Below are 22,597 nucleotides of genomic sequence, written 5' to 3'. Positions count from 1 at the left end.
GCGTTTCCGATAGGCCATACCAGCAATCATGATGGGGTGTAAGTATACTAGCCTACCTACCAATGTAGGTAGGAAACCAAGAGTCGAGTCTCCGTAGGCTAAGGGTCATACAATACCTAAATGGAAATAGATTCATCTCCGTCACTCATATTCGTTGCAACATGAAAGTACCGACGTCAGCGTAATGGTAACCCTAAGTCTTCTGTCGTAGATCAAACAATGGCGTTACCAGCAGTACTACCAGGCAGAATCACTTCTTCCCGAAAAGGGAGCACCGAAGCCTAGAACGGGACTATCCCGGATTCCGCCATATATCAAGTAGACATCCATACTTCTATCTAGCAACGCACATCACATCAGCACTTAGAACCGCGAGTTGAACATCGAACATACGTATATTGCCTAGTATATAAAGAAATAGCTAAAAAAGAAAATTATAAATAGGAAATTCTCACTCACCTTGTATATACTCCGCAGAGCCCTTTAGCTCAGCGGATCAATATAGTACGCGCCTCCTTACCTCTGCCCCTTCCTAGCGAATTGTCCCCAAGGCGACATCTCCTCTATCCCGTTGCGTGCGCGCTGCTCCGCCACCACCGTCAGCGAGTCGTCCGGCATTACCGTGTCATCATCTCCGTACTCCCCGCCCTCCGGAAAGCCCCAGTCCTGGCGCCACGCCTCGTCAAGGGGCCGCGGGGTCGGCGGACCGAACTCATCAGTACCGGGATCGGTGTCGGTAACTGTGTTCCTGCGAGACGAAGACGAAGACAACGAAGGCACCCTGCTTGTGCTTGTACTCGCGCTCGGGCGTGGCGTGTTCTCGCGTGTGAACGGGTTGTCCTCGCGGGCGAAGTCCTTGATGCCCTTGCGTGTCTTGAGGTACTCTCTCTGGCCCGCAGAGACGCACGACCCTCCTTCTGATGCATCGTTAAAGATGTACTTCCTAGTTGGTTGCCTTGCCGGTACCGGTGTCGAGTTTCGGTTCGAGTTTCGAAGTCTACTGTCGTAAGAAGGGCTGGGTGAGGGTGGGGGTTGGTCAGAGTACACTGAGGAGCTCGCATATCGTCGAAAGTCTTGGCTTACGGGGCGATTCGAGACCGTGGATCGGGGCCTGGGCGTACGGACGCTTGATGATCTCCTGATGTCGTTATGCCCGCTGTACCCACCGTTGTACATTGAAGGAACTCTCGGAACGGGTGGCACGTCTTGTTCGAAGCCGACGGCGCTGGGAATCGTATGTACTGTGACATCGGTCCAGGCGCTCTGATTGTCGTTATGTTTCACGCTGGACTGATGATCCTTCTTGGGCCTAAGCGGTGTTGGAGCAGCCGACAAGTGGCTGTACGTTTTTGGTGGCTGGAATGCTGGATGGACCGCAGACAAGACCGATCTAGTGTCGTCCGCCGATAAATCTGCCCGGGACTCTGCCAGCCGCGTAGCGTACCAATTCGTCACTTTGCTATGGCTACTTTCCTCAACCTCGAGATTTCGAGCGAAGTCTGCTTCGTCTTCGTCCTCTTCGTCCTCTTCGTAATCTTCGTATGTGTCGTAATTACCACTAACAGGCGTGTCGTTTTGTCTTCCGTTGATCGAGTTTGTCGGATCGTACGCAGGCATCCGCGGTGGTCCAAACTGTGAATAGTCGCACATGCTGTCCGGCCTGAAGATGCTCTTTGCCCCTTCTGCTTCTTTAGTCATGCTGAACATCGCCATTCTCCTTTGCTCTTCCGCGCCCTCTGGGTCAACCATGGCCACCGGGATACCATTCCTCGTTCTTCTCTTATGCCGTGAAGTACCCGGAATGCTGCTCAGCTCATGTCCCGAACCTGTAATCCTCAACTCGATATAATTCGGTTTTCTGGCGCCTTTAGATCTACTGCCTTCCTTTTTTCGCTTACTTCGCCACTGGGTGACCTGGGACCGCGTAGCCCTCAGTTCTGTCAATACGTTGTCACTCATTTCCCTACATTTGGCCGCTCTCTCTTCCTTAAGGTGGTTAATCCATTCATCAACATAACGAGCAAGCCTAGGTTCCTTAGCTGGGCGACCGTCTGGACGAGGCAAGCGTCTCTCTATTCGGTCGACAAGAATAGACCTCAAGTCCGCGAGTACGCGGGCATTGGCACCTAAAGCACTTATGATACACGCTTCACAACCAGATTTGACAAATACCATGTGATTCTCAAAGGGTGGTGTTCCGTAACATTCGCGGTATAAATCGGGTTGCGTCCAAAGGGCAGCAATAGCATCTACACGCCCGATCAGAGCAGATATGATTGGGAAATCCTTTCTACCTTTCCACGAACGGAGCGTGTCGGTATGGACGGTGACCTCGTAAGCGACGGCTAGGAACAAGCGGCGGATAAGGAAGGGGTTTAGATTCGCGTGGGTTTTACACAGGACAGCTCTCGGGTCTATCGCATTTGGGTCGATGCTGTCGGCAATTTTTATGACGAGGCGTTTTAGGGGATTCGACGTACGGAGTAGCTCGCTCGGAAGAGACTTGAGCTTTTCTTCTTGCCTAGTAAGCCATCTCCTCGACGGGATTGCGATGCCATACTCCGGGCGTCGGGAAAGAAGTCTCGTCAGGCTATTAACATTGGCATCCGACAAGTCTCGAATATCGATACTCATTTTGTCAAATTTCTCTCCTAATACTTCGAATTCGTCTGTTTTAGTTAACAAAACTTGGCTGTATGGAATAGGTGAATATAAACAAGATGCCAAATTTTACATAGATCCGCTCCGCAAAATTGCTGGCCGACGGTGCTATGTATGCCTTAGGATCCTCCTGTTATTGTTCGTGGACGTTGCGCTAGTAACGCAACAAGGGAACGCAACAAGGGACGTTGATTCGAACTCTCGAGTAGTTTGTATGGTAGTGGTGAACAATGAGCTCCTTTGTTTCGTCGTCCCAACATGGCCGATAGGCGTTCGTTCCTAACACAGAGCGATTGTTCTCGATACTGCCGGATGCTCACCCATACAATGCCGAAAGGAATATGACGTTTCCCTTGGTCTCTAGAGTCAACGGTAGCATTCTAAAAAGTTTAAGTAAGAAGACTTACAAAAGAAGATGTTATTTTTCCAGACGTAGATCGGTCACGATGGTCTCTTGTTCTTTCAGATGCCCAAACCAAAGTTCACATTAGGTGACCAGATGATAATATCATATCTCCACCAGCATGGGAACTGCCACCCACGACAATGGGCTTTATATTGAGAAAACGTCCGCGATTCGCTCCGTTTACATGGCGTAAGGGGCTGTAGACCATTTTACGTAACGTATGCTCAATGCCATGATAACTATTCGCACAAAAATGCTGGCCTGAACGCCCGACCCCTTCATCCTTTGCCTAAGCCCAATGGGATTGCAAACCACAATTGCAACGTGAGGGATGCTAGGCCTTAATCCATTCCAAATATACAGGTTCGTTTTGGTATCAATGCCGCGTCATTACTAAATTGGTGAATTTAATTCCACCATCGTCATTCCATTAAGCCACCGCCACACCCCGAGTAGCGGGGAACTCGTGTTCCCTCATTCTTTCTAACCGGATCTTCGCAGCCTCAGTACCATCGTCGGGAATGGCCGGCTCTCGGAACCACTCGTGCTCCAGAGCTTGGCGAGCAGTGATTCGTTTTGCGGGGTCGTAAACGAAAATCCTTTGTAGAAGATCCAAGAAAGATCTAAGGAAGGGGCTGGAGGCTGGTATGATGTCCTGCATTGTGTCAATAAGTTACGTAGATTAGACGTAAAGTAGCACGACTTACACTTAGACGTTTCATGTTCTTAACAAATCGTCTAGATGCTCGCGTAGTTTCTGCGGTAGGGTAGTCCAACTTTAATCGTTTGAAGTATCTGCGAGTTGGGTTAGTGGCGGCGTGCGCATAAGGAGCACGGGAGCCATACTTGGATGCAGCATTTCCGGTACTTCGCGTGGCCATCTTATTCACAGTCTGGACGAGATGGTTGTCTATACGACAATCGCAAACATTCTCCATCATAGCTAGATGTTCGAGATTGTCGTGTGTCTGGAAGAGAGCATCGCCGGTGAAAAATTCGACCAATATACAGCCAATACTCCATATGTCGCAAGGGAAGGACCAGCCCAGACCAAGAATGATTTCCGGTGCTCGGTAATGTCGTGTGGAAACGACAGAAGAATGATATTCGTCCTGGAAAGTCGCAGATCCAAAATCAATTAACCGGATCTCGGTGTCTAAAAGGACTTTACGTTGTGTGGCTTGTCGATTCACACCAGCTGACGACGATGGTATTCGTCGGTTATAGGTAAATGTTTGGTATGCGCTGTCGCAGAGTAGAATGTTCTCTGGTTTTAGATCGGTGTGGATGAGATTGAGATCATGCAGAACTGGAAAAGAGTTAATAGGTAACAGGTTAGTATAATTATAGAAAATTACTTACAGGCCACACTCGTGAATAATTGACGAGCAAAGCTCTGAATCTGGCTGTTCGGGAAAGGAACAAAGTTGTTACTTTTGAGGAAGTCGAAAACGCTGGAGCCAAGGAGGTCCATGACGATGCAGATATGGCCACGAAAGTCGAAGCAGTCCCGAAGATGTATACATCGATTTCGGTTCTCCTCGTCGTTCGCTTTCAAGGTCTGAAGAACGCGTAGTTCGATTCTAGATGCGTCTCGGTACTTTTGAACGGCTCGAATGATCTTGATTGCAACCAGCTTATTCCTTTTTCGATCGCGAGCCTGGACGACTTTACCGAACGTGCCCTGTCCCAGGAGCTTGATCATTTGATCTGTCTACTTGTTAGATGTGTAACTAATGTGAAGAAAGAGGGCTAAAGATGGACGCACATTGGGGCGTTAGGTCAGCATCAGGAACGACGATGTAGTGTCCGTCGTCGTCGTCAACTCTTTGATGCCTCTGGTCAGAACGCTAGAGTACAATTGTCAGCGATCGATCCACAATAACCCGAGCATGCCTACTTACATCATTAACTGATCGAACGGTTACATCACCAGCTTTCTTAACAGGTTTTTGAGGCGGGCGGTAAGTGACGAAAGCATCCCCAAGAACTTCGATTTCCCGCCTCTTTGCTTCTTGAGCAATTTGCTGTCTGGTTCGCTTCCTCTTCTGGCCAACTTGACGACTCTCGTAGTCGTACTGACCATTTGAAGACAAAGAACCTAGCGAGGTGGCGGCTGTCGTGTTGTGGGCAGACGTCGTGCGATCGGTCGACGTAGATCCGCTGTTGGAAGTTTGCTGATAGGAGCCATTGACTCTGCTACTGTATGCATCATCGTTGCGAGCTGCGTCCTCCTTCCTTCGTCTCTTCGGACCTTGACGGGAAGCGTCATCGTTTGCATGTGTTCGAGATGAAGTCACGGCTGAATCTTGGTCTGGTTCTGGTGTGTCATCGATGACGATAATTTCTTTAGGCAATCCGTTCTTGTAAAAAGTCTTCCAATCCGGCTCCTTGGATCTCCGACGTTTTCTCGGTTGACCATCACTATAGGTCTGCGTAGTTGAGGCTGTCGAGGGAGGCATGCTGGCTTTGTATGCGTCTAGACGAGGTGTAGAATTGGTTCTCGTAGAGTCTTGGGTCGGTCTCGTGGTGGCAACCGATGCAGCTACTCCATTTGGGGAAGGGCGAAGCGTTTGGCTAGAAGCGGAGTAAAGCTGGCTGGTAGTATATGAAGAAGACGAATGGCCTTGGTGTTGATTGGACACCGTTGCCGTCGAGGCCGTCGAAGTTGTAGTGGGGATGATAGGGTTTGAAGCGACACCAGCAAGACCAACAGCACGATAAGACGAGCCTGCTGCAGACAAATTTGGATACGGCGGATAGTGGTGAGAAGGGTGATGATGGTGACGATAATGGGGAGGAAGTGTTGCGGTGGCGGTTGTCGGCGTTGACATCTTACAACAATGTCAACGTAGAAGGGAGAGGGAGAGGTGAAAGAGTTCGTGGAGTTTGGGTTTGGGGCCTGGGGCTTGGGATGGCGGTTGGGAACCTGGGAACTGGTTTCGTGCACCTTCCCAGTATACAGTAGATACAGTAGATACGGTAGGGTACAACAGGTACTGAAAGTATTGAGCTAGGTAAGTAAGGTACCTAGGGAAAGCCTGTGCAGGTACCTAGCGTCCCTTTTTCCCGCCTACTGCGGTCGCAAGCTTTTGGCCAATTGTAAGGGAATCTGAAGGGAACTTTAGATTGGTTTTCTGTGCTAGAAAGCCACCTGGGAGCCAGAAAGCCAAAAAGGCTGCTACCGTCGTAAGTTTTAGGTAGGGCAACAGGGCAACAGAACCGGGAATAAATTGGGAAAGCGCTAGCGAAAGAGATATAGCGCTGTTGGTGGTACTAGAGCACCTGAGCAGCCACTAAGGGGGGTTCGCAAGCCACTATGACCAGTAAGTCTAGGCTGACTCGAGGTACCTAGGTAGGATGGGCTGGAAGCGTATACCGATTATTCCGGTGTAGTTATTGTCGTGAACCAGAGGTAAAAGCTAAAGTTGAAGTAATAGCAATAGCAATAGCGATCTGGTGCAGGAGATTTGCAATTCGGATTCGAGAATTGGTTGTCCCTTTTCGACTTCCTTTATTTCTTATTTCCTCCTCAGCTCTGTTATGTCGGTAGTGGCATAGATGTAAGTCGTAGTAGGGGGTAAATCGCTAGGTATGTAGGCGAGCCAGGGTGTATCTTGCCGTGTACTAATGTGCAAGATGTTTCTTGGTAGGAAAGTGTCTTGGGTCGAGATGTATCCGGCCGATGAAAAGGAATATTTGCAAAGAGGCGTCTTGTCGGTACCTATTAGAATCTTGTATATTTTTTCGGTCGAGTGTCGTCGACGGTTTCGTTTTCGCTCCCTGTAACCAAAAGCACAGGCTACATGGGGCAAAAATAGGGCATTGTCTCCGTATCAACAACACTAGAATAATAGGCTATGTATATGTAGCAAAGTAATTGTGAAGTAGCGTCTTTGCTCCTCTTCCAGCAGAGGAGAGAAAGAAACAATATTGCAGTTTCGACACTCGGACGATGTTCAAAGCAGAGGAAGAGTAGCGAAGAGAGAGGGTTTCCGGGTCAAGAGCGTGAATGAACTCTTACGTTGCCGCAAATGCAGGATGAGGTGGTGGTTTACTTGTCGGTTCTCACAACGCACCTGGCACTGGGCTGTGTGATGACAAGCTGCGTGAACAGGCATACGTTAGCAAGCCTGGTACAGTACATCACGGATTCACGGGTCTACCGCTTGTTTCGGACTTCGCCCACGCTGTTTGGCTGTATGGTTGGTGTGGTGAGGATGAAGTAATAGGTGGGCCAATTCGTCTGATAATTCGCCTCAGAAATTACCTATTTGCGCAAGCGTCGAACGTACCAAGAATATTAAACCATTAGAGGTGATAATATCCTTTTGATTATAAGCTCTCCTCACACGGTATGGGATATGAGAAGAGTAGTGCCAGATTAGCCTGTTTTGGCTGTCTGAGCACAGTATAACTTAATGACCATTTACGGTTTTCATCATTCATCATTTTGTGGGTCGCTGCGACTTGCGATTTCCAACTTACCTAAGAAGGAACTATAATCAACCAGGATTGGATCTGCTATCAGTTTATCGCTGGTAGCAATTCTTGTCTTGTCGATACGGCAACCGGTACTTCTAAGTTGTATTCCGGTACTCCTCAAATGTTCTTCACTGACATTGTTCACAACCTTAGCCTTCGACAATCCGACCTTGAAGTCACCCAGACGGAGCAATATAAATAACCCAGTCATCCATCCAATAATATAGAGATGATTCTTAGGTCACTACTCTCTTCTTGCCTTACGACGAAAATATTCAGGATATCGTTAGAAAGGGCTGAGGTATTCTTAATTAGAAAAACAGATACTCTCAACTCTCTCGTCAGGCATCTTCACCTTAACCATTTTAACTAGGGTTCCGATTTCTTCTCTTTACATCAAAAAGACCCAAAGACCCCTCTCGCAGGTTGTAAGGGATAGTACTTAAGACGATTGATTGGTTGGTCACTGGGACCCTTTAGGAATACTACATTACATAGGCAGAAAATCCCATCAGATCCAGTCAGGGTCCCCTAAAAGTTTCTGCCAGCGACGACCTTTTGGAACCCCGTCGTCAACACAATCCCGAGGCGCAGACGGCAAATATCGCCACACTTCTATTGGTACTAGATGCTCGGCTGGTCCAAGTCTGCCCTGTATCTTGGTGTCGCCTATGCATCTCTTGCAGCACTAGCTTTCCCCTCATCTTCAGTACAACACGGTCACACCGTTATCACGATTTTTCCATTTATTTGACTTGCAGATTTATCGGTTTAGATGGGACAGGTTCCATGGTTGCCATATATCTCCTAGTCTCCCAGCTAACTGACAGGAAGGACGAGACCTCGTCGTAATAACAGAATAAGTAAGCGACACAGTTGTGTGCCGCGTGGCAGTTCATGATCTTCGAAGACGACCGTACACCTGGCTATTGCAACTTCGGATCAACCCACAGGAACCTTGAAGATTTTCGGCTTGTAGTTCGATACAATCCGAATCACTTTAACCCCATACGTACTAGCAACCACTCGCTTATAGCCTTGAAGCATGTGCTTTCAGATTCCAGTCCATCCATGACGACCCTATTTATGTCTTTGGAAAATGAATATGTAAAACACATATTTGCGCCCAAACATGGAATTGTGGTATGTATTTCTCGATTCTCACCGCATGCATATATCTAACCAACTTCACTCGTCGGTCGCATCTCCCGATCAGTTAGGACTAAAAACACTCAGCTGACAGGGGAAATGGAGAAACGAAACTGCTAGTTAAGTGACTTGAACCGTATTGTATTATACAACGACGATCCGTGTGCCTCCTATATAATAACTAAGCCCTATCAAAGTTTTCTCCTCTTTTTTCCCCCAAAGTAACGGAGTGGTCAACTCGTTACTTTCGCTTGTTGCTTGTGACCAGTTGGCTTTTTGGATTGTTGAACACCTCAGATAATAATTCGAATGTTCAAATGACGGACACGGTTCAGGCATAGGCAGGCTCGCGAGAGTGGCAAATATCAGGGCTAAACCGTATCATGACTCGCAAGGTCAGAAATCTCGCGCCTTGGGCCCAAGCATTATTACGTCGTCCTTGGATAGAATGCGGGTCGCTGAAGTATAAGAAAGCCCCTCGGCTTACGAATTTTCCCATCTGCTCTGTCCGTGCTTTTCCCCTAAAGAACCTGAGTGTCTATTCGTGTATCTACTATGTAAGGAGGGTCTTATGTACAGAGGTATGCTGTATGTATATGCACATATTCCCACAAAACCCAGACCTAACCTGACCGAATCAGTTACGTCCCAGCAACTCCGCCTGGATAAATCGGATTTGTGTGTACCCAGTTTTACTTGTTGAGATGAGGTGGGTTTGCAACTTCGTCATACAACGGTAGGGCAAGCTAGATACACCAAATGTTAGGATGATATATTAGAAATAAAGGCCTCAATGTCCTAGAGCCTAGATGTCCTAGAGCCTAGAGAAAGTTCTCTAACATGGAATGGTAGTTTGTCGTCACCCACAATGGGTAGCTAGGCACTTATATGCTAGCTAATTACCTAGTAGCAGCGCCTCCTGTCAGCCTGTGTCGATCAATCCTTCACGAGCCTCCGGCAAAAACTGCGTCCTTTTTTTTTCCCCTTCTCGAACACAAATCTGACAAGAGATTAATTGCCTGGAAAGCCAGCAAATCCTTACCCCCCAAGGTATCCGGGCCTTTATCTTCCTCATTTGTGAAGATCGGAGGAACTATAATTATGTCCCGCCCAGATCCCAGCCGTCGTAAAACCGAATGCGAGCTTGTGGAAAGGATCGTGAGTAGGCATGTAAGAATATTGGCTCTGTAAAAAGCGCTTTTCGGATAGACATTAATAGGCAGCATTACGACATAAGGGGTCCTGGACTTAAGCCCTGAAAACCCCTCCTCGATGATTTTCCCAGGGGTTGGTTAAGGGACGTCCTGGCACGTTTCCCCTTCTGAACCCAATCCTAACAGCCCCTAAGCCGGATCGTCACGGCAGACATGTACCCCAGACGCCCGTGAAGCAGGCATATCACATCTCATAAAACAGTGACCAAACATCTCAAAAGAGGCAAGTAGGTACCAACTATATATAACTAAGTTTTGATATTCCTGTCAATTATAGATGTATCCATGCGTCTTCTGTCTCCCTAGTTGATCAGATGATGAAACGGAAGATAGCTAAGACTTCTTTCGCCCTGTCACAGCATGATACTCGTTTTGACTCCTCATAAGAACCGTGTCCCCTTAACTCGGACCATTGAAACCATGTGCGAACTCACTCGTGAATTTCCTCATAATAATCTTTTCACTTCAATAAACGCCTAGCATTGCCAACTACGAAAACTCTAATCCACCAACGCCGCCAATGATGCATCCGCGGAGAATCAGCTCAGTAAAGATGACCTGAGTGTCATCTTTTCCGACGCGATCCCACCACGTCCCTAACTAAATCCCACGATTAAAAACCACCAACCCACCCTCGCCCCCGCGGCCATGGAACTCCTCCTCCAACCGCTCCGCGCCGATCCTCTGCCTCTGCGGAAACGCCGCCAGCGCGAACGGCAGCGCGAGGTAGCTCATGCCGAGGATAAGACCAACATTAATCGGCATAGTGTAGCGGGGATTCCTCCTCAACCACTGCGTGCGCTGCAGGCGCACGAGCAGCAGCGGCGGCACGACCATGATGGGCGTGCAGTTGAAGACGCGGCTCAGTGCCGTCTCGGCGACCGCGAGCGTCGCCGCCTTCCGGCTCTTGCCCAGGCTAGGCACCTCGCTCTCGGCCCTGCCCTCGCGCGCGAGCCGCGCCTTGTCCGCCTCCGACAGCACGGGGAACACGTCGATGCCCGTGCGCATCTCCTCGCCGCGCATGAGGAACACGTTCAGCACGCCCGCGGACGCCACGGCCGCGAACGGGACGAGCCGGCCGAGCACGAGCCGCGCGGACGGCGACACGCGCTTCAGCCGCGGCACTATGGCGTTCAGGCCGAGCGCCACCGAGCACGACGCGCCCACGGCCAGGAAGTAGGACTGGGCGATCTTCGAGTACGACAGCGGCGTGGATTTGTTCGCGTTCGCGTAGTTGATGGCGACGTTGAGGGATTGGTTCGTGATTTGCCAGAGGACTGTTCCGGTGGTCTGTCGTCAAGTGAATGGTAAGCTTCTCTTCCAGCCAACGTTACACTAAATACCGATATAGAAAGGTGGTCATATACCTGAAGTCCGGGTGTAAGCATTCCCACAGTGACAACCAAGTTGGATAGACAGAAACATGACATGCGAAAAGGCAGAAGGACTGGCTCTCCGGTATCTAGCAAAGTGATTAGCTCGATAGCTCGAAGTCATACCGTAGCTCAGGTCAAGCTCTTCATATTACCATACCGGGATGCAATGTAGAGTCGACAATCTTCTTAGCCTTCCATAGCTCTGGTGTCATGTCCTTGATTTCACCTTGTTTGTATGCCACCAGTAACTTTTTGGCATGTTCGAGTCCATGTTTTCCAGCGAATAGTGTTCTATTGTTAACAATTCCATATTAGAACTTGTCCAAGTATCTTCGTGAGATTACCCGTTTCACTAGCATCTTTTCATACCTTGGATCCGTGATAGTGGCAGTCTGCTTGACGCGACCCCAATACGTGCTCAAGTCATATTGTGACTCGGGCGGCTCCCGGTTTCCCGGTAAAGAGGCAGACATGGGGATTTACTACTCAAGTTGTCGCGCAACTATACGACCAAGCGCGAACCGCGAAGACTGAAAGGAGTGGACGGAGGGGTGCTACAAAATCCAACCCATGGGAGTACGACGGACTACTTAGCGGGAATATTGGCAGGACCCAGGCGACACACCGTCAAGCTTACTGTAGAGATTCGCGGGTACAATGCCTTCTTTTCCGTCCCCGTCGTGAATCGTTGCTCCACGGTGAGTGTCAAGGTCTGATTCTTTGTAATCGGGCGTGGTTGATAGCAAGGTGACTCTCCATATCACAAAAAGCGAAATTTTAGTGTGCCGATCTCGGTCTTTAGATAATAAAGCGGGGGCATCTTTGCGTGTGTAACAAAAGGAAAGTCCTCGCGATATCACATTGTTCAAACATTGGAATTGGCAATCTGACACGGATTGAATTAAGCCAGTGCCTATTTTGCCTTGTTGCAAATATGATAATTCCACGGCACCTAAAGAGATTAGGGTTAGCTTGATTGGAAAGAACGGGCAAAAATTAAACGCGAGCACAGCAGGGATCGAACCTGCAATCTTCAGAGTTGGTCATAGATAAGAACCGAAATCTGACGCCTTACCATTAGGCCATGCACCCGTTGAAAAGCACTGACCATATCTTGTCCTATATCCCACACAAACCCAGAGAATAAAATCTTCCAATGGTGCCCACTTAGCTTCGCATCATAACGTGATAGGAGCAAAGCCCTTGCCAAATCACACTTATTGTAGCATGACACCACCACCTCATATAAATTCATACTTTTCGAATACAGACATAGCTACTCCTGCTATGCCCTCATTTTTGATACTACGTATGGATTATATGCACAATTTACATCACACGGGGCTATACATTTAGTCAGTACTGAAGAAACCACGTCGATTTCCCTGAATAAACTATTCTATCAGGTACCCATTAATAATATATATTAAATATGACATTAACGTTCCGTAGCTTTTAAGAATCTCTCGTCTAGTACTTGGACTTCTTCCAGTCGCCAAAGCTTTTAAGCCACTTCTTCACCGTCTTGATCTCCCACAAATGGGCTTCTCGGATGAACTGAGGCTCGGCCTCCACATCCAAAATCCCGTACGAATCCCAGTGGTGTCCTGATCCGGTGATGAGAAGTTCGGGATGCAGGTCGGAAGAAGTCGTTCGAAGAGGCGCGAAATTGGAGTGGTAGCATAGGTCAAGCCACACGTCCTTGAAATAATTGTCAGTACACACCCCCGATGCAACTATTACATGAATGAGTATACTCACTTGATCTCCGTCGATGAATGCAAGTCTATCGGCGCTGAGGTTGAACGCGCCGAAGTTGTTGTATGCGTCTATATCAGGCGTCGACGGAATCGAGTTATATTTCCCAGGAGGGAATGCCCAGGTGCACCACTGCTGCTCGTAACTGGTATCTATAACACGAGACAACAAAGCCGGCCCTTCTTTGGGCGCATCGATGTACGCGCCCTTATGAAAACCAACGTAAGCCCATGAGCAGTTAGCTATCAGTTTCAAGGTGTTCTTACCTGTTCCACGCAGCTTGTGTAGAGGTATGAACGTGTAGAAGTGTTTTCTACGTCAGCCCATGCCGAGGCATTTTGAGTTCCCTATAGTAAACAAGTCAGTCGAGTTCTAACAATATTGCCCACCAACTCGTAGGTATCCCATTGATTCTTACCCAACAGCCATTGGCATTATAATCTCCCGAAGCGCACAGTGGGCGCGTGTAGGTCTTCACATAATTAGCATAGCCGCCGAGGCCGCTATAAGGAACAATGATGTTAGCAAGCGGCTTGACTTTAACAAGAGGAATAAGAAATGATATGTGAATTTCCAAATATCGCTGCGAGTTACGATTTTGTGATTTCTTGGGCTATACGGGAGAATGTAGCTTAGGGGAGGGAGGCCATACATCCAGGGTTCGCCGTCGGTGTAATTCGCTAATGCATAGTCCACTTGAGTAATTTCTTCAGGGGCATCAACGTCAGAAACATTTCCACAGAAGTAGAAGAAATCTCTTGAACCATATGTAGAGTTCCAATTCAGTTCTTGCCACGTGCTTGAGAGGTAAAATCCTGGATTCCCAATGGGGTCCTATGTGTCGAGTTAGCAGCCAATTCAACGTATCTCACCATGTACGTATCTGTAATGAAGAGATTATGTATTGAAACTTACTGCAATAGCGGCTGCAAAGTCTCTGTTGTCCGTTAAACTTTCAAACCCGAATAAAGCCTTGAATTCGTTGATTGCCTTGGTGTTATTTTTCGCAATAAGCGAGTCAAATTTGTCAACGATGTTGTTGATTCTCGTTACGCAATCTTGGGGCGCATATTTTTGGATTGGGTTATACCATTCAGGATAACCCACGGATACCTTGATAGGGGCAGAGGCAGCGATGCCGCCGTAGAGAACGTCCCCGTGGACCTTGATCGATAGAGCAGTCTGAGCACCTGCCAAACTACCTCCGTAGAGAATCCATGGAGTGCCAGGCGCAGTAAGGGTACCGTTAATTCCGGGGAACACGGCGTGTTGAGCAAAGTAGGCGTTGTCAGCTATGGTTTGGTTGGTTGTGAGAAACAACAGTTCATCTACGGTGCTGGTGTTGAAGGGGTAAGATTCTCCGTAGTAGCGATTCTCGAGAATGACACCTTAACTCAGTTAGCTTTCGTCCCCATATTCATAATCCATTCCTCTTGTATCGGCAATCCGTTTCACCCCTCCGTATCAGAAATCATACCTAGACCATTTGTAGCTTGCATCAAGATTTGAATAATCCCATTCTGCAGATTGGAGAATCTGCTGGGTCCACTTGTCTCTCCTGAGATATAAAGATATACTGGTCCGCCTGCAAGGGGATTAGGTTCATATTCAGTATGAAGCATGCAACGTATACTGGTGAACTCACCTGGTTTATAGTAGGTGCTGTCGAAATAATATCGCTGCTTGAAGGTGCCATTGCTCAGGGGCGACTTAGTGAACTGCGGATCATCGGGGAAGTGGTTGACTTTTTGGTCGAAATAGTGAACATCGTATTGAAGCTGGTCTCTGGGAGTGTCCCGTCTTCCAACCCGCATAGCATCGGCATCCCAAGAGAGGGCGGCCAAAAGGCCGATCGTCAACCAACGCAGCTTCATGACTTTGGCCGAAACAGACAAATATCAATGCCAATGCCAATGGACGGGAAACAGAGAGCCAAGGAGCTAAAGGCTAGCAATTATCTATTTTGAAGCGACGAGAGAACCCGGGTTTTCGGGTGCTGACGCAGTAGCTAGGCAAAGAGCTAGATAGCATTGGAATAAGCATGGCGTGCCCAAAGTCATCAAATCACGAAAACAAAGCGGCCGAAAAGGGTAAAAGGGCAACGCAAACGCCATCCAAGTAGGGAAGGTTGATCAGGGTAGCATCACATACGGCCACTACATGGCATTACATGCTGACCGGGCAATATTCCCGGATTGTTGTTGACTTGTCATTGGAGTATCCTATCGTCAGCTCGTGTAGCCCCGTCGGACATGGTAGTAGAAATGCAGGAAAAAGCAATCAGATTTCTGCCTATCTGGGCATATCTGGAGGCATATCTATGTAGATATCGATGTTAGTCCACATATCGTAATATTCTGGACTGTTTATGGATCTTTCACCGCGACTTCCCGGCCATTCTTTTATAAGCAGCGGGGTAATGCCGTCATCAAGCATTCCCTGGGCGTCCTTCTAAAAAGGGGGAAAAGTCGAGACTTTATTTATCTCAAGACCCCGAGTGGTTACTTCCTCAAGTAGAGAGACTATAGTCACTGACCCTTCCTTTGGGGAGTTAAGACGTCTTCATTTCATTTTATTGGAAGATATATGAATCTGGAGTCACTTTGGTGCGTGTTGCTCGATTGACGGTCAACTTCGAAACTTATATACCGTATTAATCTGTGAACCCCCAACCAAAATGAAGGTAGAATGCTGGTCTATCACATAAACATGAAGGCTACAAATATCCGTACCGATTCGAAGCGAGTTCCCCGCTCCCCTTTTTAAGCCTTCGATTGCTTTTTAAACCAAATGATGTTTGAAAACCGAACTGTCGCGCAACCAGTCTCCCCCGAGCTGCCGGGTTGAAAGTCCGTAATGGTATTTTGGTCTCCGACACTTCGAAGAAGCCGAGTAATATGCAGCTTTTATGTGATTGTGCGCGATGTTACATAATCTTGTTCGAAGGATTCTCTCTCCACCCGCAATGTCACGCGATTTAGAATCGGTACGTGCGCCGAGAAGGAATCACTATGGCACGGAGACTCAGCCTGCTAGCCTGTTAGCCCGCTCAGCCTTTGGATGGTCTTTGCCCCCATCATACTACGTAGTAATACCCTAGTAGCGCGACAATTGTTCATTGGTATTGGCCATATGCCACGAGGAACATGTCTATTATTGAATATATGTAGGTCGTATTTGTGAAGGGACCCCATTTCTTAGGGTCAGGCGGTAGGATTTACGTCACGCCAACAATGTTCAAGATAAACCTGAGTTTACCAAGGGTCGTTTTCCTTGGTAGAAATCCTTGCTTTATAAGACGATATCATTGTCAATGATAGTCATCATAGGCTTCTTCGCGAGATAGGTGCTAGGTAATTTCAACACACTGAGCGACGTTGCCGTCAATAGCGCCTTTGTCTTTCTACGCCGATAAAATGACTGCCCCCTCGATACCTCGTATACGAGCCCGGAAGCCTAAAGTTCGTTCCGGTAAGTTTCCTTAGATGGAGTACTATTACGTTTTCTTTTATTACACATTTATCACTACTCAAGATCACATTCGTTAATCAAGTTAAAGGGTGCGTCACATGTAAAGCGCGAAGAGTCAAATGTGGTGAAGAACGACCGGTATGTCGCCGTTGTCAGAAAAGCTGGCTGCCTTGTAAATACAATCCTCCCGAGACAAACCAAGAAAAACACCAAAACTGCTCTCACGAGCATCCCGTGACCTCATTTCAAGCCGATGCCAGCGATAAATGCGACTCACGACTGCTTTCGAGAGTGCGAAGAGTAGACTTTGAAGAGTTTGATACTCTCTACCTTGACCTTTTTCGAAGCGCCATAGTGCAGAACCTCTGTTTGAATGGATACACCAACTTCTGGTCGCGAACTATACTTCGAGAGATCTTCCGAGATGAGTGTGTGCGTGACTGCGTGCTTGGAATTGGTGCATTGCGCCGTGCTATGGTGGACGAGACCCAACATGCAAGTTCCTTGGAGCCGTCAGCACTTTGGATTGTCCCGAAGGTTGCCACTGCCTCCCTAAGTACGAGGTATCAAAGAGATGCCATCCGATATTACACTGAGTCAATTTCCAAGTTTCGATCAAGATTGTCGCGAGAAGGATCATCCACCCCGCCGCGAACAATTCTCATCCTCAGCATTCTCTTTGTCATGTTCGAGGCAATACAAGGGAATAGTGAATCGGTTGATCGGATCATTCACACCACGATGCTTACGCTAGAAGATTGCGCGCCTGGTCTGGGCGCTGAAGATCAAGGGTCGAACTCCTTAGACGACGAGGGCGTTCGCGAAGCAGATTATTTCCTCACTCGCTTCTCCGGATATAACTCTTTGCTCAGCCCATTTTACCCATCGCTATTGAGAGGTCCGGTCTTCCAGCGAAACTGGTCGCTGGCGGCCAAGATTCCAAGCTGGTCAGACGATTTACAACAAGTCGAACTCGCTTTCGAACGGTATACGACTTCTTCCTTGATTTGGTTTCTCCGAATTTGCCAGGCCAACATATTCGGCCATCCGACAGACCCTGTGAAGAACCAAGACGAGCAGCTCATTATCCACCTCCAAGCAAACGACTGGTGCGAGTTCATATCAACGAAACTAGGCCAAGAAACGGATCCCCTTCGGCACCGGACTTGGAAGATGATGCTAGTGGAGGCCAAGATGTTCAGAATCTACTCGACGTATTCCCGCGATGCGGAAGAACGGGAACTCCTGTGGGATCTGCAAGTAGACGACTGCCGGGAAGTCCTTTCCATTATAGAGTCGATCTTAGACGAATTGACTTCGCTCACCGCGTTGCCGCCCCTTTTTGAAGATAAATTGCTCCCGACGTTGCGTTGTGTAGCGTGGAAATGTCGCGACTATGAAATCCGAATGAAAGCACTTGGGCTTTGTAAACGACTGGCCGGGCCCTGGTTCGAAAATCGAGCTGTCCTAGTCGGTTTGCGGATAATGATAGAGCTGGAAGAACGAGATAGAGATGAGTCCGGATTTATCCCCCTGCGGTCGAGGTATAGGTGGAACATATCGTCATTCAATGACGATCGTACCGAATTGCGGATAGGTTTGATGAGATTAACTACCGGCGCTCGCAAGGAATTTACCATTCGCCAGGATGGGAATATCGATGATCTGGTCCAAAAACTGGCAGCGTCGTCTGCCAAATCATAGCCCTAATTGATTAGCTAGGCATCGCATATAATGAGAAGAGAACTTACCTCAAGCTGATAGAAGGCCATTCGTTAGCTCCAGAATACCAGCTACGCTTAATCATGTCTGGCTTCTCGATCTATCGCTGTTTTCATCTTGCCAATGTAATGTTGCAAATAGAGTTAGGCTAGAGATATCATGATAGAAAATAGGAGATGGTGGCAACATACCTAATATCAAGGGTGAACACCGAGCTACAACACCGTAGCCGGTTGGCACAACGGATACCGAAATCCACTATAAAATCTGAATGTCAACATATAATCATTCTAATAACGCAGCTGTGACTAAAATCAAGAAGATAAGCAAAGGGAGGGTTATCATCGGGGTACTTTACTCACCTTCCGACTTCCGACTGAAGGAAAGTTCGGGCGTACTCCATACTGTCTTTCTCTCCTTTCATATGATCCTCTTTCGTCTCGTCGTCTTTCTTCGCTTCGCCTTTCGCCTCTTCTTTCTTCTCTTTCTCGTCCTCATCCCCATCCTCTTCCTCGTCATCATCACCACCATCGTCGTCATCATCTTCGCTATCACTCCCAAAAATCACCTCAATCTTCTCCGCACCACCACCCTCATCCCCATCCCCATCCTCGCTCTCGCTCTCGCTCTCAACCTCCGTATCCTCGTCACTCTCATCATCATCATCGCTTTCAGAACTCGTAGCCTCGTACAGGACAACCTCCTTCCCGAACCCGTCATCGCCGACGTTCTCGACCAACGTGACCTGGCAATAAGCATCGCCGTCGTCATCGCCCTTGCCCTCGCTCTCCAAGCCGCGAAACTTCTCGATCAGATTCGCGCCCCGGCGCTTGTTCACCTCCCTGATCCACTCGTCCCGCGACCTCATGCTCGGCGGCACGATCCGGCCGTCCTCGCCGTCGCGCGCCAGCACGTCCTCGAACGAGACGTTGATCTTGCGGGCCATAGTAGCAGCAGTAGTAGTAGTAGCCATAGCCGGCACCTCGGCGCCGCAGCCGTCCATCCACGGTTTTCGCAGGATACCCTTGAGGGCAGCCATGGTGATGGCCTGCGCGCCTTGTAAGTCGAGTGCCGACATGCCGGCGACCAGGTCGGAGAAGTCGGCCATGGTGAAATAATTGATAAACGTACCTGGGGGTGTGTATGTACGTATGTTTGTTTGTTTGTATAAGCGGGTGGGTTTGCAGTGTGGAATATAGAGATCTTGGTTGATGTGACGAAATTTGTCCGAAGGTGTGTGGAAACGATTATCTGATTATCTTGAAAAAGTAGAGAAAGTTCCGATGCTGGAGTGAACGTTGGATCTGGGAGAAATTATTTATTCGGGAAGGTTGTTAGAGTTCTGTGTTGTTCCATTTGCTAAAAGTTGGGCTTCTGGGCCAGCTACTTATCTAATTGGGCACCCAGACGACGAGAATTCCAAAGTTGTCGTACAATCAATCTATTGTTGCATTATTCCCTTGTCGACAGCAACATCTCATTGACCCCTCGAACAATGACTTGTCCACCATATTAGTTATTACATAATTATACATCTATTATAATAAAGAACACTGACTTGGCCCAAATACGGCCTACCCAGTGTCACACAGGTAGATATTTCTAGGTAATCTAAGTACCCTTTTCAAAACCCCAATGGAGATGTGCTACGTATCACATCTGATGAATAGACGACCTGGTAAATCGTATGGCCTCCATGCTTGATTTGACGCATACATTACATGCCTTGTGGGCATGTCGATGCTATTGCTATGTACAGAGCACTAGGTACCACTCATTTTACATTCTCCTATCCATCGTTTCCCGCGAAGTTCCCCTTTAGTCTTAAGACTGTAGAATAGCAAGTATCAACGCCCTTCTACCCCTGGCGAGATGCAGGAAAATACAGCATACCTCCTTGGAATATCAGACCGAAAACTGGTATCATTTACCCCGGAGGCGAGCAGAAAAGAAATCTTGAAAGTACAAAATTCCAGACGACGTTACTAAACAAATGTAACAGCCACCTTCTAGGTTACAGGACTTCATGAAAATGCGAAAATAGTCGCGGCAACTGCTGCCGGAATGAAAGGGGCGTCGTCAGACTGTAAAAACCCGGGGGGACAAAAGGAAATGCAGATGATGCGTTTTTATCGACACAATGGGTGAAAAGAGGATGGGGTATCTGTCGTAATCAAGGAAATTTTGGGAATCGGAAGCGGATCAATCGCAGTAATAGAAACGACCTCGGGCCTATTGTCTGAAAGAGCTGTGGTTTTGGTGCGCATCTTGAAGAGCTGAAGATCAATGTTAGTAAGCAATCCGTACGATAATGTGATTAATGATCGGGTGAATTGCATATTACTTACCATGTAACACATTCAGCTGACCAGCTCTGTCTTCGCAGGCAATTTGAAGAGAAGAACCTTCCACAAGTTCCAACACGACGCTGTTGGGCAACTCCTGGATCTCGACGTCGGGAATGCAAGGCGTGCGGAAATCGCTCATGTGATAACGCTTGACGCCAGCCTTGTCCTTTCCAGCGGTAGCAACACCTTGGACTGCGCTCAGGAAAAGGAAGCCCTGGGTGTCTAGACACATGCTACGGCGCTTCCACAACAGGTTCTCGGGAAATTGCACGTTTACATCTCCCATGTATGCTACAACAGCTGGCTGGGAAGATTGAGAAGACGAAGACACATCGGTCACAGACGCCGCGGCGACCTGATCGGCATCTTCTTCGGTAACGGTCGGGGATATGTGTGGACTTGCGTTCTTGCGGCTGCCATTGAGCGAGTGAGATAAACGCCTCATAAATCGAGACGCCCGGTTCTTAGACTTATTATCGCTCATGTTCTTGTCGGTCTCCGAACCACTATCGCTTAGAACGGCGGGAGACGTAGGTGCCGCATTATCTCGCTCACGAGAGATCGAGGATCGGCGGCTCGAAATTGACAGGCGTCGAGCAAAACCGCCGGAATTCTGGTGCGCCGAGGGAGGCCTGTTTGGAGACTTCGCGTCGTTCGGTGATAATATTGACAGGTTATCAGTTGACTTGCTAACAATAGACGCCCGACGATCCTTGATAAATCCCTTAACTATACTCAATGATGAACGTCGTCGTTTCTTCTTCTCGCCATCGTCTGAACTCTTGTCTCGCCTCTCTTGAATAGTCTCTTTGGGGGGCGTCGCTAACGGAGTGGGCTCCGGGGTGGGGACGGGTTGTGTTTCCGCTCTCTGTACATCGACGACTAGTGGCGATTGCTTCAACTCAACCTGGGGATAATCTCCAAGGCTAGTATTAGTTTTGGCCCTCTTCAACAAATTTTGGCTAGGGTCGCGGATGATTTTTGCGGTAACCTGAATAGATTCGGGACGGCCACGGGGTGTATATGCCGGTTCAAACATACTAAGTCTGCTAGCTACTGACAGAGATCTCTCGCGACGCTCTTGACCCGGCGTCTCGGGAGTCACCTCCCTAGATCGTTCGGGCGTGGGTGCATGGCGTGTTAAGGAATCCGCGCGCTCTGCTACGGACTGGGACCTCGCCGGCTCTTTAATGCTCTGCTTACGGACGTGAAAGAATGTAGAAGAAGGCGTTGCTGTTCTGGGGCGGGCTTCTTCGGCAGGCGCGCCACTCGAGAGCTTCTCTAGAGCCTTGATTCTTTGCGAGATACTTGATCCGATATTGTTCTTCTTTGATTGTAAACCAGCGTTAGAAGTCTGTCGAGTGACAGTGTGTAGGAAAGCGGCACCACCGGCCGAGACACTTCTTGCGCTTACTTGTGTTACATCGCTAGGCGCGAGAAGAGGTCCACGCATCGGGTTCGAGACGGTACGAGCTAGCTTCGGGGCTTGTCCAAGGAGATTGTTGTTAGGGAAGACGGGAGTAATGGGTGATTTGGAAACAGAGATAGGTTTGGCCTCTTGCAACGTCGCCGATTGAAGTTCGTCCATTAGATCATCGTCAAGAAGAGGGTCGGATACTTCAGAACGCGGTGTAGTCTTCGACAGATCGGTTCGAATAGGTCCGACAGAGGCCTTGCGTCTGGCGTCCTTCTCGACGGGAAGATCGATTTCTTTGCTCGCGTTGGACGACGAGTCGGTTCCGATTCGTTCTTGGGAATTCGTCGAGCGTACTTCAGACTCGTTTGGTATATCAGGGACAGGGTCTGTTGGAAGAGAAATCTCTGGTATAGAGAACTTTGACTTAAGGCTGTTGCTTGTTGGCGAGGTCGGAGTTCGAGACTCGTTAGAAGAGAACTTCGAAACGGGCAATCCCCAAGGTGATTTAGGCGCGTCTTCTTCGTTCGGAAATTGCCGCGGGTCACTTCCGTGGGTCGACAAGGGAGCTTTGGTTGGCTCGTCCACTACAG

At 48.5% G+C, this 22,597-nt stretch overlaps 7 protein-coding genes and 1 non-coding gene across 8 annotated transcripts; 1 reads left to right on the top strand and 7 right to left on the bottom strand.

Annotated features, from left to right (window-relative positions):
• Positions 1 to 212: 212 nt before the first annotated feature.
• F4807DRAFT_367527 (uncharacterized protein) lies at positions 213 to 3,065 on the bottom strand. Its single transcript, XM_047995649.1, has 2 exons — positions 460 to 3,065; positions 213 to 338 (listed from the first exon to the last, which is right to left on the bottom strand). Exon 1 carries the CDS (start codon positions 2,632 to 2,634, stop codon positions 517 to 519), a length of 2,118 nt encoding a protein of 705 aa, XP_047856864.1. The 5' UTR covers positions 2,635 to 3,065; the 3' UTR covers positions 213 to 338; positions 460 to 516.
• A 28-nt stretch (positions 3,066 to 3,093) lies between these two features.
• On the bottom strand, positions 3,094 to 6,268 carry F4807DRAFT_367500 (kinase-like domain-containing protein). The gene is made up of 6 exons (XM_047995648.1): positions 4,972 to 6,268; positions 4,836 to 4,917; positions 4,430 to 4,777; positions 3,914 to 4,376; positions 3,775 to 3,862; positions 3,094 to 3,722 (listed from the first exon to the last, which is right to left on the bottom strand). Exons 1-6 carry the CDS (start codon positions 5,899 to 5,901, stop codon positions 3,498 to 3,500), a joined length of 2,136 nt encoding a protein of 711 aa, XP_047856863.1. The 5' UTR covers positions 5,902 to 6,268; the 3' UTR covers positions 3,094 to 3,497.
• Positions 6,269 to 9,259: 2,991 nt separating this feature from the next.
• Positions 9,260 to 10,154, bottom strand: F4807DRAFT_415658 (uncharacterized protein). The gene is made up of 3 exons (XM_047997064.1): positions 9,612 to 10,154; positions 9,343 to 9,410; positions 9,260 to 9,282 (listed from the first exon to the last, which is right to left on the bottom strand). The coding sequence occupies exon 1, from the start codon at positions 9,925 to 9,927 to the stop codon at positions 9,646 to 9,648; it is 282 nt and encodes a 93-aa protein (XP_047856862.1). The 5' UTR covers positions 9,928 to 10,154; the 3' UTR covers positions 9,260 to 9,282; positions 9,343 to 9,410; positions 9,612 to 9,645.
• On the bottom strand, positions 10,140 to 12,323 carry F4807DRAFT_415655 (Tricarboxylate/iron carrier). Its single transcript, XM_047997063.1, has 4 exons — positions 11,661 to 12,323; positions 11,449 to 11,582; positions 11,283 to 11,377; positions 10,140 to 11,205 (listed from the first exon to the last, which is right to left on the bottom strand). Exons 1-4 carry the CDS (start codon positions 11,762 to 11,764, stop codon positions 10,516 to 10,518), a joined length of 1,023 nt encoding a protein of 340 aa, XP_047856861.1. The 5' UTR covers positions 11,765 to 12,323; the 3' UTR covers positions 10,140 to 10,515.
• On the bottom strand, positions 12,295 to 12,383 carry F4807DRAFT_t42. Its single transcript has one exon. It is a non-coding gene; the product is annotated as a tRNA-Arg (tRNA).
• F4807DRAFT_415651 (peptidase S28) lies at positions 12,383 to 15,305 on the bottom strand. Its single transcript, XM_047997062.1, has 8 exons — positions 14,695 to 15,305; positions 14,527 to 14,634; positions 13,965 to 14,437; positions 13,702 to 13,883; positions 13,468 to 13,552; positions 13,316 to 13,396; positions 13,053 to 13,256; positions 12,383 to 12,992 (listed from the first exon to the last, which is right to left on the bottom strand). The coding sequence occupies exons 1-8, from the start codon at positions 14,921 to 14,923 to the stop codon at positions 12,762 to 12,764; spliced, it is 1,593 nt and encodes a 530-aa protein (XP_047856860.1). The 5' UTR covers positions 14,924 to 15,305; the 3' UTR covers positions 12,383 to 12,761.
• A 1,160-nt stretch (positions 15,306 to 16,465) lies between these two features.
• On the top strand, positions 16,466 to 18,224 carry F4807DRAFT_457839 (uncharacterized protein; the record flags this gene model as incomplete). Its single annotated transcript, XM_048001104.1, has 2 exons — positions 16,466 to 16,520; positions 16,609 to 18,224. The coding sequence occupies 2 exons, from the start codon at positions 16,466 to 16,468 to the stop codon at positions 18,222 to 18,224; spliced, it is 1,671 nt and encodes a 556-aa protein (XP_047856859.1).
• Positions 18,225 to 18,368: 144 nt separating this feature from the next.
• On the bottom strand, positions 18,369 to 19,580 carry F4807DRAFT_367198 (uncharacterized protein). The gene is made up of 3 exons (XM_047995647.1): positions 19,374 to 19,580; positions 18,605 to 19,290; positions 18,369 to 18,550 (listed from the first exon to the last, which is right to left on the bottom strand). Exons 2-3 carry the CDS (start codon positions 19,279 to 19,281, stop codon positions 18,517 to 18,519), a joined length of 711 nt encoding a protein of 236 aa, XP_047856858.1. The 5' UTR covers positions 19,282 to 19,290; positions 19,374 to 19,580; the 3' UTR covers positions 18,369 to 18,516.
• Positions 19,581 to 22,597: the final 3,017 nt, after the last annotated feature.

Source organism: Annulohypoxylon truncatum (assembly GCF_022578515.1).
Source record: "Annulohypoxylon truncatum strain CBS 140777 unplaced genomic scaffold F4807scaffold_7, whole genome shotgun sequence".
In the NCBI taxonomy this organism is placed as follows: Eukaryota; Fungi; Ascomycota; class Sordariomycetes; order Xylariales; family Hypoxylaceae; genus Annulohypoxylon; species Annulohypoxylon truncatum.
Note: the sequence above shows the minus strand (reverse complement) of the source record. Positions and strands in the feature narration are given on the sequence as shown.